The 16,188-nt window shown below is 40.6% G+C and overlaps 2 protein-coding genes across 5 annotated transcripts in view; both read right to left on the bottom strand.

The window, feature by feature from the left end:
- GFPT1 (glutamine--fructose-6-phosphate transaminase 1) overlaps positions 1–1,320 on the bottom strand; it is a 49,365-nt gene extending 48,045 nt beyond the window's left edge. For all 3 annotated transcript variants that reach the window (XM_052806439.1, XM_052806438.1, XM_052806437.1), the window contains exon 1: positions 1,212–1,320. In XM_052806439.1, the coding sequence (XP_052662399.1) occupies positions 1,212–1,213 (2 nt within the window). In that variant the 5' untranslated portion in view covers positions 1,214–1,320. The remainder of the gene's footprint in view (positions 1–1,211) is intronic.
- Positions 76–15,973, bottom strand: NFU1 (NFU1 iron-sulfur cluster scaffold). Of its 2 annotated transcripts, XM_052806441.1 has the most exons (8): positions 15,868–15,973; positions 13,575–13,681; positions 10,057–10,192; positions 7,412–7,478; positions 6,443–6,557; positions 5,138–5,201; positions 2,655–2,829; positions 76–1,861 (listed from the first exon to the last, which is right to left on the bottom strand). In XM_052806441.1, exons 1-8 carry the CDS (start codon positions 15,912–15,914, stop codon positions 1,814–1,816), a joined length of 759 nt encoding a protein of 252 aa, XP_052662401.1. In that variant the 5' UTR covers positions 15,915–15,973; the 3' UTR covers positions 76–1,813. The 2 variants fall into 2 exon arrangements, with proteins under 2 accessions (XP_052662401.1, XP_052662402.1); XM_052806442.1 differs by lacking the exons at positions 10,057–10,192; positions 15,868–15,973.
- Positions 15,974–16,188: the final 215 nt, after the last annotated feature.

Below are 16,188 nucleotides of genomic sequence, written 5' to 3' on the forward strand. Positions count from 1 at the left end.
GACAGCAGCAGAACTGGATTCTTACTGTACCTGGAAGAGATCAGTACTGCTCAATTGAAGAATAAAGACCACATCTTTAAGAGGCACCTTTTATTTAACACACAAAACAGCTACTTTGCTGTTTAAGTTTTGGCTTATATAGTGCATTAAATTGACAAATTAGGCCTAAAAAGCTCTATTTTTGAGAAACCAGGAACATTACTCGCCATTCTATGGTTTGCTGACAAAGAAGAACATGGCGATAATGTTTGCACAAGCTCTCTCTTGGATAGTCTGAGCCTACCTCGAGGGGAATTTTGTCATCAATACACTTGTAAGATCAGGCACCGCGTACTTCATAACAGGGTAAAGAAAACATGGTAATTTCAAACCAATTTCCAAATCCTGAGTGGGTAATTTAAATGACTGGAGGTTATTACTCTCCATGAAAGCTGAAGAAATATTTTGCTAAAATATTTATTTTCAAATTTCTAACAAGTAATACAAAGTTTATGGCTACCATATGCTGATCTGCATGCTATATAAAAGATTCTCCACTGACTTAATTGATCCTGTTTAGGGACTCAGTGGAATTACACTGGCGAGGAGTGCAAGAGGGGAACATACCGGAGGCTGTAAAATCCTTGCACGCAGGGAATATGATTATAACTGTAAGCCAAATAATGACCACAAACTCAGCTCAATCGTGGCAGCACAAAGAAGAAATAGTATTTCCATTAGCAAAGCCATCTGCTAAAGCTAAGCACCAGGAAGAAATTAAGTCCTACATGGGCAAGTAAACAGAAGTACTTGCGAAGCCTGATTTACGTATTTCAATTTCAGATTAATAAATATTTCTCTTCCCGTAGTCTCTAAAACTGGAACGTGTTCTGCTCTGCCACGTCCTCCCTCGCTCAGCCGGGGCAGCCAAGTTATAACGCTGCGCCCTTTGGCACTGCAGAAGGAGCAAACAGGATATGGCATAGGTAAACACATTAATTTTCTTTGCTACCCTACGAATGTAATTTATGCCCTTAAGCACTGTACATTCATCTTGATGTTGGAGTATTACGTTGAGAAATCATCTTTCGCAAGTTTAAACAGACCGCTAATGGTGGCTGAACAATTTTACTTCTAAATAAGCTAATTAGTCTCTCTACTTACTAAAGCTGATAAGGATCATCTTCTAACATTGTTATAAAAATCGTATCTTTTAAAATAAAACAACTCACATTTTTTGTTTCTGTTGCTATTGTTTGCACAGTGGTAGTGAGCAAGTAGGTAACTTTCCACAAGTGATGGCAATATTACATCCTCTAAAAGGAACAGTTGAAGTTATGGGTTATTTTTCACACAAAAAAATTGATATGAATCAAAAGCTTTTTAACAAGACTTGATAAATTAACATTCCCAAATTTCCCAGCTCTAGAGCAAGGGCAGATAGTCCTGCAAGCCCCATAAGGAGGTTTGGGGGAATAAACATTTAATATTTCTATTGCACAAAAAACAGTCAAGAAACTTCACTTCTGCCTTCTGGTATTTTTTCCACTCTTAAATTTTTTGTACGAAAGAACAATGGAGAGACGCACCACCATTTTTAAAGCCCACCATTTCCTTCTTAAGAAATAGTACAAAGTAGAGCAAAAGGAGTCTTTTTTGAATGCAGGGCATTTAATAAATTAGTGGACAAACTGCTTAAACTGATGATACATTTTCACAGATAAAAGTGCAACTATTTTTCTGAAAAGAAAGGCAAATTTGGTTGTTCCTCAGCACAAAGATAGTTTACATACACCAAGAGGTAAATACTTATTTGGCCACAGATGATGCTAGCTCAGGTAGAATTTGCTTCTTTCTCCAGGTCATCATCATCGTCAACAACCTGAAAGTAAATCCACAAGTAGCTTAGGTAAACACTTTAAACTTTCAGTCCCGTAGGATTGCATAGAGAATTTATTACATTAAATCCTTGCTGGACCCAAGAAGAACAGCAGTTATTCTACACTGCTGAATGACAATGGTCACATGAAGAAGGTAAGAAAAACCTGCAATCAAAAATGCCAGGAGGAAACATGGCCGAAATAATAGGAGCTGGTGAAGTTATTACAAAGGTCACTAGAACAATCGCTACAGCATATCAGATTTTCAATAAGAAAGCAAAAGAATCTGCATTTTAGGGGACAAAAGCTTGTCCCTTATTATCACACAAAGTCACCAAAGCACAAAGGTAACAATCACTGGCAGACACAGCGTGTCCAGTTCTGGGCTCCTCAGTAGAGGAGGGACGTGGACATATTGGAGAGAGTCCAACGAGGGATCACCTCCCTCAACCTGCTGGCAACACTCCCCTTAATACAGCCCGGGAGATCGTCAGCCACCTTCGCCATAAAGGCACATCGCTGGCTCAAGCTCAACTTGGCATCCACCAGGACCCCAGGTCCTTTTCTGCAAAGCTGCTTTCCAGCCAGGCAGTCTCCAGCACATTTTGGCACATGGGGTTGTACAGGACTCTGCAGAGTTCTGTATCTTTTGCTAAAATACGGCCTCTGACTTGGAAAAACTGCATCTATACATCCTGTACTTTTGCTTAAATTGCCAGCCTGTCCATGCTGGAAAGGAACAAAGACCTTCTTTGCCATTTAAAAGAAAACGGCTATTACCTCTCACCAACCCACCTGTTCCACGCCTTCTACTTCAGGGATGTAGAACTGGAGCATGTTCTGTATCCCGTTCTTCAAGGTGATGATGGAACTGGGACAGCTGGTGCATGAACCCTGCAACTTCAGCTGCACAATCCCATCCTCAAAGCCTTTATAAATAACATCACCACCATCTTCTTGCACTGTCGGCCTGATGGAACACGATACTCAATTTAAAGCAAGTATAGCTGAAATATGTTTCCTTCCAGAAATCTTTAGTAAAGCTCAATTTAATACACACAAAGAACTGTCAAGACATAGTAACTAAAGCCCTCTTTCTCTACAACCACCAGGTCCGAATTTCCAGCAACTCATACTTTGCTGGACTCTCTCACATTGACGGCTACTGTTTTTCCGTAGGACGTTAAGCAAAACATATTTGCAATGGATGCAGCAGCATAGGAAGGAATCGCTGAAATTCTAGGGGCAAGGGTAAGCACCTCAGAGTAGAGCTTGAGTCAGCCTGCAAAGGCATACTGGTTTGCCTTGAGGCCCTCCTCGCATGTAACGATAATTGCCTCAGTTATGTGCCAAATATAACAGACGTGCGTCCTACTATATGATGCATGTGCATCTGTTACCTGACTAGGGACAGTGAGAAGAAGTCCTTAAGTGCTTCCATAAATAAATACGCAGTTCACCATAGTTTACACAAGACAGAAAAAAGCTCCAACTATAAAAGCTTAATCCTGCTAATGGGGGAAGAAACCAGCATCTGATAAGATCCCCGTACTATTAGCATTTCTGCAGCCTGGTCCCCTTTTGCAAGCAACAAATGCCCAGCATTGTAACTGTATCCCCATAGCAACATTTTTCCAGACCAAGCTAAAACCATCAAGTTACTCTAACAGAAGCTCTTTATACTGACTTCCAAAATAACTCTCTGAGAACTACACTCCTAAGAGAATAATCCATGAATCTGACACATTTATTAACAGCTCACCATAGCAAATTATCTCCATTCCAGAAAGCCAAAGAACATGACTAAAAATCCCATTTTTCTTCTTTGAAATTAACTTTTTTGACACACTACAGGACCTTTCAGATCTTCATTCCCTCCATCCTGCACCTTCTGACAACTTCTCTGCATGTATTTTTGATCAACTAAACAATAAATGCTCTGTATGTACCACTGGTTTATATATAGCTTCTGTAAACTATCCTGCTATAAAATGAAGTAAGATACACTACTGCTAATATTCTCATCAATGGCTTCTTGATCCACTGAGGGGTACAGGGGGAAGGAAATGGAAGACAGAAAAAGGTGGGGAAAACCAGAAAATGGGGTAGAAATTCTGCAACCTTTACAAAAGGCCACTGGGAAATCAAGGACTAACACACCAGAGGGAGCTTCAATGACCACAAACCCAGCAAGAGCAGGGCCTCCTTAATATTAGTTTCTATCGTGGCTTTGTACAACAGTGTAACTGGGTTACACGTTTGAACACTTAGTACATATGCTTGGGAAAAATGTTCCAGCTTATTTCTGCTTTTCTCCCTCTTTCCTTTCAGGAAAATTAACGAGTACCATGTGTTAGCTGTGAGATAACCAAAATGGTATTTCTAAATATCACTTTTAAAATGCAGCATCTAAAAAAAAAAAAAATAAAATAAATAAAAAAGCCAAAGTTTGTCATAGCTTCTGGAAAAATTAAACTGAATTCCATGATTTTGACCCACACACACATTTCTGGTTCCTGCAGTTTGCAAGCTGGGGAAGAGGTCGCCATCAGATATCACAGCTTCAGAAACACATCAGACATTTTCCCCTGCATCTAAAATGTCAAGTTGCTTATTCCTTTCAGTTCACTTTGGAAGGCAGTTAACAAGCATAAAAATATACTTCAGGTAAACAACACGATCCATAGCCACTCTTGAGACTTCATTAGTTACCACCAGTTTCTAAATTCAAGCTGTGTTAAAATACCAATAAAATTGCAACAGAATGCAAGGACAAAATCCACTGAAGCCCAGACGGCAAGGGAAACCCATGAGTAAATTTTCCTTTGCTGTATAATAGAAGAGTACAAACTACTTTGGAATACTTGGAAGAGAAGGACAAGTTCAAATACAACAGAGACTAATACAACAGAGGAAAAAAAGAGTTACCATAAAGGCAAAGATTGTGTTGTTTTCCCTATTTAAAAATAGCCAGGTTAAACCCAATGGACCTGTTTAAATGCATTACGGAGGAGGGTAAGACTAATACACTGATCTAAAATCACTCGGCAATACGGACTCCATTCAGCACATAGTTTGCTTAAACAGGAAAACTTGGTAGAAAGTTTTCAATTAGAGGAAACAGCATTCTCAGCTCTGGCCAATTTTGCACTTCAAACCTCCACACTAGATATGGAATCACGAAATCGCACATACTGAAAGAAAAATGCACTGTTCCCCAAATAAACTCAAACCCCAAGACTAACTCACTCCACCTAGCAGTAATGTTCCCAGTCTACCTTATTCTTGTATCCAGCAGTTCTTTAATCATCAGTACAACTTCATCATCTTCTTCTGATGCAGCTTGCGAAAAGAAAAATGTGCAAATCAGAACTTGGAGAGAATTCCGATATGATTACTAACACTGTATATCCATAATGGCAGAATGAAATAGCATAAAAACATTGCTGAGATGACTGAAACCAAAAGGCAGAAGTCTTAATTCAGAGTAAGTATCTTTTTCTGCATTATCCTTGTTTACGCCCCAGGCTTTCGCCAACAAAAAACAGTATTGGTTCAGAGTTGTTCTCAACAGGCAAAGGCCTTAACAGACAATAGTAGTGCCACCTTTTAAAGGAAGCAACAACTAACATTCAATAAGGATGCGTGAAAGGAAGCAACAACTAACATTCAATAAGGATGCATGAAAGGAAGCAACAACTAACATTCAATAAGGATGCATGTGTTAAGGCAGGGTCCTCAGAAGGAAAGTTTTAGCAATTTAAAAAATTCAACAGGAGAAGAATTATGAACATGTCGGAGTTTAGCAGCTCTGGATGCAATTTTAAGCTCAGTGTTACGTCTCGCAGAAGCATTTTTAAAGACAACTTTTTCAAATAAAATAAAGTCTATGTTAATATTGAAATTAAATCCAGACGTAACAGAGCAGAGAGGAATTCAACAGACATCATCTTCCTTAAAACACTGGAAAAATTGTTTAAGTCAGTAAGTTGCAAATGAGAAAATTAAAGGCAAAATACTGCCCTTGAGTTAAATTATAAGTTAGTCTCAGTTACTTTCTGTTATAGTTTGGAAAAGACTTCTTACTATATCTTGTTCATTTAAGACCCTAAACCTATCATTAAGACATGGACATTAAGCCTGGGCACTCTTTTTTGATTTAAGGATGGAAATAACACCCTTTGTAGGTGCCCATACAAAAAGGATATGCAGCAACACCCCATAGCTTTCCAAAGACAGCCTCGGTTCTTGCAAAAATATTTCACACACACGAAGTACAACAGAATATGGTCCACGCTGCCAAAACACATAGTTCAGCACAGCTCCTGTGAAGATCTACTCTTCATACTACAGCAGATGAGAACGAAGCTTTATATTCATGGGTAAGCATCTCTTTTAGACAGTGCAGCACTGCTTCCGCTAGAACATACACGTTCTACAAATTCTCTCCTGTGTTGGTTTTAGCAGTTTTCACTTTAAATTCTCCTGCATGCTTTTCTGAGGGCCAAGTGGAGGCTCTTCTGGATGTCAAAAAACTAAACTCAAGGGCAGATACTGGCCTCTTCCTGAAGAGTTTGATTTACCTGTATCTGTCCTAGGTGCCTCGTCAGTAACTACAGGTAGGCCGGAGGCAAAGAAATCCATTATAGTTGCATAAATATCTGGTTTCAGTAAGTTCCAATCCAGGTCTTCACTCTCCTATGAGAATCAGAAGTGGGGGGGGGGAAGAATGAAAACAGAGTATCTGCTTCCTAATAATAAGTTAGGCAGAGATTCTTATGTTAAAATTATCATAATGGCCTCTCACATTTGATGCATGAATTTTATTTCATAGTTTTGTCAAGTCCAGCTTTGCCAAAAAAGTTCGGTAAGACTCAATTTGTAATAGTCAACAGAAAGGTCTCCTTGTTTGCAAGCCAAGTGCCATTAAAATATTACCTAAGAAGAGGTGAAAAAGAAAGACTCCTACATACATTATTTGACACATATTTTTACCAAGTTGTTTCAGAGACTCAAGATCGTTTGGTTCCATTTAATTTCGAGCCAAATTATCATTCACTGAATTGCCCTCTGCTCTTCATATGTAAGAGCATAACTGCACAGTTACTACGCAACACCTTACTTCTGCTGACATGAGCTCCACACCTTGGGTAAACACAACACTGCCTACAACACACTCCATCCCAGTCCTACAATCATCTCCTTTGGAAGCGTTCTCTGGAGGTCATCTAGTTCCACTTCCTGGTTGACGCAGAGCCAACTTCCACGTTGACCACATTGCACAGGGCCTCACCTAGCCCAACATCGACCATTTCCAAGATTAAAGAATCTACAGCTTCCCTGGGCAACCTATACCAGTGCTTATCCATGCATTGTGATTTTTTTTTTTCTTTTATATTTATGTCAATTTCCTTTATGCCACTTGTGAACATTGCCTCTGGTACTTTCACTATGCATGTCCAGGAGTCTGACTAGATCTTCTCTATGGCCGTCTATTAGACAGCTGAGTCTCAGCTCATCTTTTAGTACATTTGAATCTCTGTTCTGCTCACCTTGGTGATTGTGATGAAGTCTGGTCCAAAGAAAATACTTTTAACTCCTTCAATTTTGAATAACTGCCTGTTAGGAAAACAAAACAAAAAAATCCAAAAATGCACATACATTTCAGGCAAATGTCACAGAAATAAACTTCCAGAATACACTTCTAGACAAAAATAAGCACTAAAACCAGAGCCATTACAAGGAACTTGGAGTTACTTCACCTACAGCTTAGTAAGAGCCAGGAGATCCTGCTGTGAAGCAGTGTACATCGTAAAACTGAACACATCTTACAGGACTTTTCCACAAGATGTGTGAAAGAGTTACTCTCTCTCCAGTTCTTCTTTGAGAGGCAAAATTATATTCTGTATATAAAAAGATATTTGTTCAGCAACAAAACCAGTAGATACCTATCGTTTCAGGTAGGGCTAGTGCAAACACAGGGAATGTTCCTTAGATTAAAGCAAGTTATTTAAAGTAATTGAGCTCTATAAAAACTGCCTTCAACTCTGTTGCCAAATAAAAGGATTAGTGCCAAGCAGTCCACAAGGCTTTAACACACCAATTCACTTAGTGAGCAATCTTCAGTATTTTTAGCCATTTGCATGGCACATGAAAAATTTGAAGGTTTAGTAAAGGTTCGAGATTCATACTAAATTGCTTGAGATGGCCCATACAGCACCAACAGCACCAAACAACCAGGTGGTAAATTAGCACACATCCAAAGCAAAACAAGAACTTAGATGATAGGAAAGAGCATGTTTTTGACAATATTTTAAGTATAAAAAGCAGAATGAGAATGTAAACACCAATTTCCACAAATGGTTAAATTAAAACCCAACAAATTAATCTACAGAATAAATAAATGATGCTACTCCAGAAGAGTTAAAAAAAAAAAAAATCATTAAAAGTAGGAAGCACCTGGCATTAAATACAGCATAAGGCTCTAAGAGCGTTTTTGTAATTAAGGCGGGGGGGAGATATTCTCCTGAAAGACTGGAAAACATCAAAAATGCAATGAATGAAGGAATTGGAAAACTTATCATAAAGGCATGCATGATGAAAGGTGACAGAAGAGATTTCACAATACCTGTTTGAAAGAATTTCCACACATGAAACAGTTATACACGTATTGGGCTTTTATATCACTAAACCAACTGTATTTTCAAGTTACTTAAACAATGGAATTACGCAAGCGCACCAAATCATCCTAGATCTATTAAATAATTCTCCCCTCCTCCCTCCGCTTTATGAAGCTTTTATTACTTCTTTGGAAAATGAATATTCCCTTTTAAAAGAAATGAGTATTCCATTTACAAAAAACATAATCTGGGGTTTAACAATATGTAGTAGACAATTTTTTCCCATTAACCTGCACAACACGCACAATCAAGCTGTTTTGCCATGGTACATATTCTAGCACATATATCTTCTTTGATGAAAATGTCTATTTGCAGATGTATGACAACAAAACGCCACTTTCTTTCTGACAGTCGATTTCATTCTGCAACCTGATGCACTTTGGCATAATCAGATCCCACAGCTTCAGCATTCTGCTAACACGTTTTGATGTCCTCAAAAACCTTCCATGTTGTATTTATTACTTTAAGTCACAGAACTTTGCTTCTAAAGATCCTGTTTGCTCTCCAACAACTCTGCAAGAGACCTTTGGAAATGTCAGAGCTGCATGTTTGATAACCCTACAGTTCCTGGAGAGACTGTCACATGAAACAGCTTCTACTTTTGCATGTAATTCTTCCAATATACACAAAGACGTCTTAAACTGGGATCTCCGGAGGTAACCTATTGCAGCATTTCTGGATCTCACCCTCAAATTGAAGCCCTTCCACCCATGTAACGGCTAAAGTTTCTTTTCACAGGCTAATGTGAAAGCAATGACAAACATGCAAAACAGATGCTACCAAATATTCCCAGAGAAGCTTGTGATGGTGCTCCAAACCCCTTCTATACCAACATGATATGAATTGATTATCTGCTCAGCAATTCTTACTCCAGATTATGCATTTTGGTATTGAAAGCTGCAACTCCCAAGACCTGTTACAGATCCAGCCTGAAAGAGTGGACCAAAACTGGCCTTCCTTTGGCTGAAACTTTGCAAACCTTCTGTGAAGGAAAAATCCATTGGCTTTGAAGTTCAGGTTAGCACCAACTTCTGCCAAAGCAAGCAAGCTACTACATTTAATTTGTAGTATTTGGGGACTATTTACTTCCTTATGCCATCTATTTCCCAATTCTGAAAAGTTGTGTGCTTTCCAAGTAACTACCTGAATTAAGTGTATTCTGATGGGAATGATTTTTGCAAAATCAGGCCCAGAGGTCCCACCCGTGATGCAGCAACTGTTCAAGAATACTGGTTTATAATACCACTCAATCCAGTTGCGTAAACTAGACGGTGATGCATTCTGCTGTGATACAGCTGTGGGGAGTACAGACATACAGAAAGACCACTTTAGTAATGACAATCTTCCCAGCTTTAATTTTATGCAGAAGTAAAGCAGCATTAAAAACTTAAACCCAACCAAGCTGCTCCTGAGTATAAGGAGGAGCAGAATGATCAGAAGCTGTGCTTAAAACCATCAGTTGTAGACATGCAGCCCATACTGGTCCCCCAAACAAATTATGACATGTTTAGTAATACCTTGCTAAAGGTGAGCAAAATGCTGCAGCTGGTGTGGAAAACTCCATAGTCCTTGACTCCAGCACTTCCTTCCCTGGAATAAACTTCAAACTATTTGGATTTGGCGTGTCCTGAGTTTGAATAAACATGCCTCTTACTGGAAATTAAAAATAAAATTAAAAAAAAGAATAAAAAAATGATGTAATCAAACCTAAGTAGCTTAAATGAAAGTCAAGGACCCTGATTACTTCGCAAGCCAAGACCAGGGTGATGACCGTGCTATAGCAAACAGCAGCCTGTGCAGCAATGATACTTTAAAAACACAATGCAATGGGTTCCATGAAAGCCTCCAGACTGACACGAAGACTGATAAACACCGGCATGGTATCTCGCAGGGAACAAGATGATAAATGGAACCTTGTTGTCCTGGTTTCGGCTGGGATAGAGTTAATTTTCTTCCTAGTAGCTGGTACAGTGTGGTTTGGATTTAGTATGAGAATAATGTTGGTAACACACTGATTTTTTGGTTGTTGCTAAGTAGGGCTTATCCAAAGTTAAGGATTTTTCAGTTTCCCATGGTCTGCCAACAAGCAGTGGTACAAGAAGCTGGGAGGGAGCATGGCCAGGACAGCTGACCCAAACTAGGCAAAGGGATATCCCATACCATAGAACACTGTGCTCAGTATATAAACTCCGGGGAGTTGGCTGGGAGGGGTGGATTGCTGCTCAGGCATTGGTCAGAGGGTGGTGAGCAATTGCATTGTGCATCACTTGTCTTTTCTTGGGTCTAATTTCTGTCTTTTTGAATATATTCCTTTTCATTACAATTATTATTACTGTTTGTTTTTTTTCTTTTTTAATTTTAGTTATTAAACTGTTCTTATCTCAACCCACGAGTTTTACTTTCCCCCCCAGTTCTCCTCCCCATCCTCCTGGGAGGGGGGAGGAGTGAGCGAGTGGCTGTGTGGTGCTTAGCTGTCTTTGCTTCTTTTACTAATTTTCATTTACTAAAAAGCATGCTACTGCAACAGCATTGAACTGCATCAGGCCAGTACCATCCTCGCCTTCTACTGAAGGCCAAGAGATGCAACCTTCATTTCTCTGTTGCATTTAGGTTTTTTATTTTATGATCCTCAAATGCTGTGAAGTCCCTTCTCCAGCATTATCACTTACTGTTCAAAGCATAATCAGTTTTACTAAGCCTCTTGAAGATACACAATTTATAGGGGTTTTTATTTCATTTTTCAGCACTATAAAAAAAGAAAAACAAGCATAGCAATAGTTACAGCGAACCCCGCCCTGCTTATATTTTTCAGAGTGAAAAATTACTGCAAGCTGTCAGTTACCCTCCAGAAACTGAACTGACCAAACAATTAAAAATAACATTATTTACAATTCACTAGTAAAGATGTTTAAAAGATAAATTTTAAATGAAGTTCCTTTTGTGGCACGGGTCTGTCTCACTAGAATAGTGTAAAAAAACTGATCTTGACTAAAATTTAATACTCTACATTTAATGGTGTGCATTTAATAGCGTATTTTCCTGTAGACATGTCCACACAGCATATGCCTGACGTCCCACTGAAGTTGAACATCAGCTAGGGACAGTCTCACATCTTCTAATTCTTCTTCCTAACTCTTCCTGCACATCAAATAGCACAGTGATATATGAGCATTCAGGAAAGAAAAAAAATGCATTTTAAAACAAAAAATCTCTAGGAACTAATATTTATAGATAAATTACACTTGAGAAACAAGCTCACATAACTTCAAAAAACATGCAATAGACGACTTTAAAGCAGCAAAAAAAGCTGACATTTTCATTTTCGTAAACTGCCATTTTGCTCATGACTCCCTAGTATTAGATGACAAATCACGCTATTTATATATTGCCAAATTGTTACTGCATGTGCTTGTCATGGTAACAACCCATTTGACTTGAGCATACACAATGGGAAAGTACGCACATGCTACATTTTCTTTTCTATTTTTTTTTTAAAGGAAAAAAAAAAGACTTAGCACAGAAGCATTTAGTTTCAACATGAAAAGAATAATCCTGACAGAGCAAGCAACTAGTCAGCTTTATCTATGGGTATGGAAGAATTACTCATCTTCCAGATCCAGCTGGCATCCAAAAATCACATCCAGCGTAACAGTGTAGTCAACAAATAAGCAACAACGGGTATTTGGATGGTGTAAATGGAGTACTCTCCGCCCGTTTTTTGAAAGCAGTGAGTCACCAACAGCTATCGTACGTTGTTCATCTAGCACTTCTAACACCCTAAAACACAAATGGCTGTATCAGCTCTCAGAAAAGGTGTCCACATGGGTAGGCTCTGTATTTTAAAAGTGTCTTCTGCAGTTGAAGATCTGCAGATCTGAGGACCAGGTTTTCCAATCGTGAATCAACCTGGAGAGTTCTTTGCGCAGCTGTGAATAACTCGTTTGGAATTTATTATTCAGTCATTGGTAACGGGCTGTATTTACATCTAGCATCTATATCATTTCTTTCAACCCTCTGCGGAACGCTGTGTATACCTGCTTATTATTCTGTTCTGCCATCTGCTCAAGATACCAAAGAGAGGCTGACTTTAGTAGGATGCTTGCAGAAGCAGGTAAAATACTAAGTCTACTTGTCAGAGTCTGCCTGTTGATTAGAACTGAAATACAAAAAATGGTGCTGGACCAGACAAGATTGGACTTCTTTGAAATCAAAATTAAAAAGAAACTTCTGCCTGAGCAGACTCATTTAAATAATATTTCCACTTGTGACTAATTCCATACAACAACACCTGCAGAATTTTTTTGTCTTAGACTCTTTTTGCTACAGCATTGGAGAGCAGTTAAATCCCTCAGGCAGGTGCAAAAGCACAATGTTTTTCTGCGGTGCAAGTTTCACAGATTTTTTTTTTTTTTTTTTTTTTTTTCTTTTCTGAGCATTACCATCCTACCAAAGAAAACGTTAGGTACAACAAGCTCAATCTTAAACATTGCTTTTTCAGGGTAATACCAAGTTACAGATAATATTAATGGAGAATGTCATTAATGCACCATACATGGATGCATGTTCAAGAGGGGGAAAATTAAAAAAAGAAAATATTGCAGCTATAAAAATGAAAGGCTTTGCTTTCATCCTTGCTAGGTTCTATCTGGATGGCCAGCAATTTTATCTGGCAGAGCTCAGCAGCTGAAGCAGGACAGAAAGCAACACAGTCTTTCACAATGGATACATTTACACTAAGATAGAAATTAAATTAAGAAGTGCAGCAAAGCCCAAAAAATATTTTGCATTAACAGAGCCCCTTATAAGTCTTGGCAGCTGAATGATACAGAAAAAAACATGTATAATCAAGCACATAGTGAGCCATCCACATCATCTCCCCAGGCTCCAAATGTCCAAATGCACTAACACTTCATTAAAAACCACCTAGGAAATGTTGTCACACTCAGATTTCAGAAAGAATAGTAGGCTTTCGTTATTACCACAAGACATAAAAACTCACAATGGACTCATCTATTCATTTTTAACTAGTATTTACCTGCATTATGCCATACAGCAGATGGAAGAAATGGTTTCTTTTGTGCAAGTTGGTGGAAAGACCGTTGAGTTGTCAAATTATGATCTTTTAACATTGTACGACATAACCTAGAGAAAAATAATTTTACTAAGAATTTCTAAATTGCAAGTTTACACTACCCCACAGAAAGAGTGTTTCACATGCTTCTAGCAACCCCAGAACTCACCAAGCCACTCGCCTGCCTTAAACCTCTCAGATAATGTAGCAAGCTCGCAGGCTAGATCATAAAACGTCCCTTACTTTTTTCCTCTTTTCAGTGCTCCCTCTCTCTCATAACAAAATAAGACATAACTCTCCAATTTTAGCCACCTGAAAAATTAACCTAGACTCCTTCACAGTCACTAAAGACAGGCAAATCACCTTACTTACCTGTAACAGAAGAGGATAAATCACCCTAAGCAAGCCTTTTGTCTTCCTTTCGACAGTAGCAAGCACCTGGAAATCTAGCTTGGACTAAATACCTAATTTTCAGAAGATTAAAGACAGCTGACCTGAATCCAACCCCAAGCACCTGAGGCTAAATCAAGGCCAGAATTTACTCCTATACTCTGTGGGTTTAACTGGTCAAACATAAGGCTCTTCTGTAAGACTCTTAGAAGATACGAGACAGGCTAAAAAGGTAATGCAATAGCTACTCTTATACAAACAATTCTCCTAAGAAAAAAATACCAGGACAACATTTGGATAAAAGATAAAAACTCCATTAGCTACGCATACCAAGCCATACCTCACCCCTGTCCATCTCTGTGTATTTCTTCCCTTTGGGGAATAAAGAAGTTCAGTATATTCCCGCTCAAGTACTGTTCCAGAATTAAACCAGACCAGTTAAAAAGAGGCCCTGCTCCATACTGGCCGCATAACTCACACTAGCAGTCAAAACAGGGGTGGAGTCATCTGCTCAGATGAAGCTAAAAAGGGGGAGAGCAGAGGGGGAAAAAGAAAAAAATGTGAAGACAAAAAGCAAAAAGTAACACGCCTCTTTCAAAAGCGTAAATACTTGCTTGCACATCTGATTTCTGTAAATGTATGCACAGCCAACAGCATCCATGTATGTCAGAGCAAAGTGAAAAATCAGAAAATGTAACCAAAAGCCACCTTGTGTCACACATAGCGCAGATAAATATTACATACAAAGGATTAATTATTATCTGGTTTCTCTCCTCCTTATCAGGCAGAGAGAGAGGAAAGCAGGTAAACTAAATAAATTATATCTGCAGGGGCTGTCACTAACAGAGGAGACTGATTCTCTCAGGGAGTCGTAAAACGGAACACAAGCACTACACCTAGGCCCAGATTCCTCAAACAGAGTAACAGGAGTAAAGCTCTGTCTCATGAAATGGACCTCTCTGCTGCGAGTAAGGGAGACATGAATATAGAAAAGGTCTAAATCACGTTATTTGCTTACTTTTGTGGTCTTGATAACAGGTACAAAGACCACAACAGGATGTGCGAGGAAGATCCCCCAAGAGAAAAGTTCTCCTTTCTCGCTTTAGCTTTGGGGAATAAACATTATAGTCCATTTTACAGTCCAGAACACAGGGCAGGAGGGGTGCTCATCACCACACAGTCCTTTGAATTTCCCCTTATTGCAGACTTTAGCAACTGGAGGGAGCAGGGGAATTTCCCCTTATTGCTTGGCCCTAAGGATACAAATGTGGGAGAGTTAACTGCCCCTCATTGCATGATGCTGCGCACATGGAGGGGGGGAAATTACTCCTAGTTGCACGGTCCTGAGCACAGGTGGGAGGAATTACTCCCCGTTGCACGGTCCTGAGCACAGGTGAGGGGAATTACTCCCCCTTGCACGGTCCTGAGTACATGCGTGGGGAACCCCACCTCAGCACGCACACGGTGCGGAGGAGGGTGAGCAGTCCCTCAGGGGAAGGCCCTCAGCACCTGCCTGTCGGGGGGAATTAACGCCTCGCCGTTGTAATGGGGTCGGGGGAAGAGCCAGCCGCTCGCTGCCCGTCTGTAACGAGGAGACGGAAGAAGTAACTTCACCCTCGTCCGCCCTGCCGCAGCGAGGAAGGAAAGGGGAAGACCGAGGAGAGGCCGGCGCGGCCCGGCAGGTCGCGGTACCGCTCACTGCGACATGGCCGTCGTGTCCCCCCCCACACACACCCCCCCACCCCCCAGGGGAAAAGGCGAGAGGGGACCCCTCCGGCAAAAAAAAAAAAAAAAAAAAAAAAAAAAGCCGGGCTCCCTCCTCCGGGCCGGGGCAACGAGGAGCCGAGGGAGCCCCGCGGTCACCTACCGGCCGCCCAACCCCGCAGCCGCGCCGAGCCACCGCGCGGCCGCCATCTTGGCGCTTCCTCAGGGCCGGCGGTCGCGGCCGCCCCGCCCCCCTTTCTCCCGCCCCGCCCCCCTTTCTCCCGCCCCGCCCCCCTTTCTCCCGCCCCGCCCCAGGCGCGGCGGCCCCTGGCGGGAAAGGCGCGCGCCGGCCCCCGGCCGCCTTGCCGCGCGGAGCTGCTTTTCCCTCCGCACCCCCCGACCGGAGCGGGGCCTGGCCGCCCAGGGTACATTTCCTACAGCCAGCACGTTTGCTAAAAATATAGAAATGCTTCCCCCCTGCCCC

Source organism: Harpia harpyja, chromosome 13 (genome assembly GCF_026419915.1).
Source record: "Harpia harpyja isolate bHarHar1 chromosome 13, bHarHar1 primary haplotype, whole genome shotgun sequence".
NCBI lineage: Eukaryota > Metazoa > Chordata > Aves > Accipitriformes > Accipitridae > Harpia > Harpia harpyja.

Bases quoted from the DNA above. Each gene is read 5' to 3' on its own strand.
- NFU1 (XM_052806441.1), bottom strand. From the start codon at position 15,914: ATGGCGGCCGCGCGGTGGCTCGGCGCGGCTGCGGGGTTGGGCGGCCG. The intron at 7,479-10,056 runs GTATTACTAAAC...TTTTCCTAACAG, and splicing joins TTTTGCTCACCTTTAGCAAG to GCAGTTATTCAAAATTGAAG. The intron at 5,202-6,442 runs GTAAATCAAACT...TCTTTTCGCAAG, and splicing joins GGCACCTAGGACAGATACAG to CTGCATCAGAAGAAGATGAT.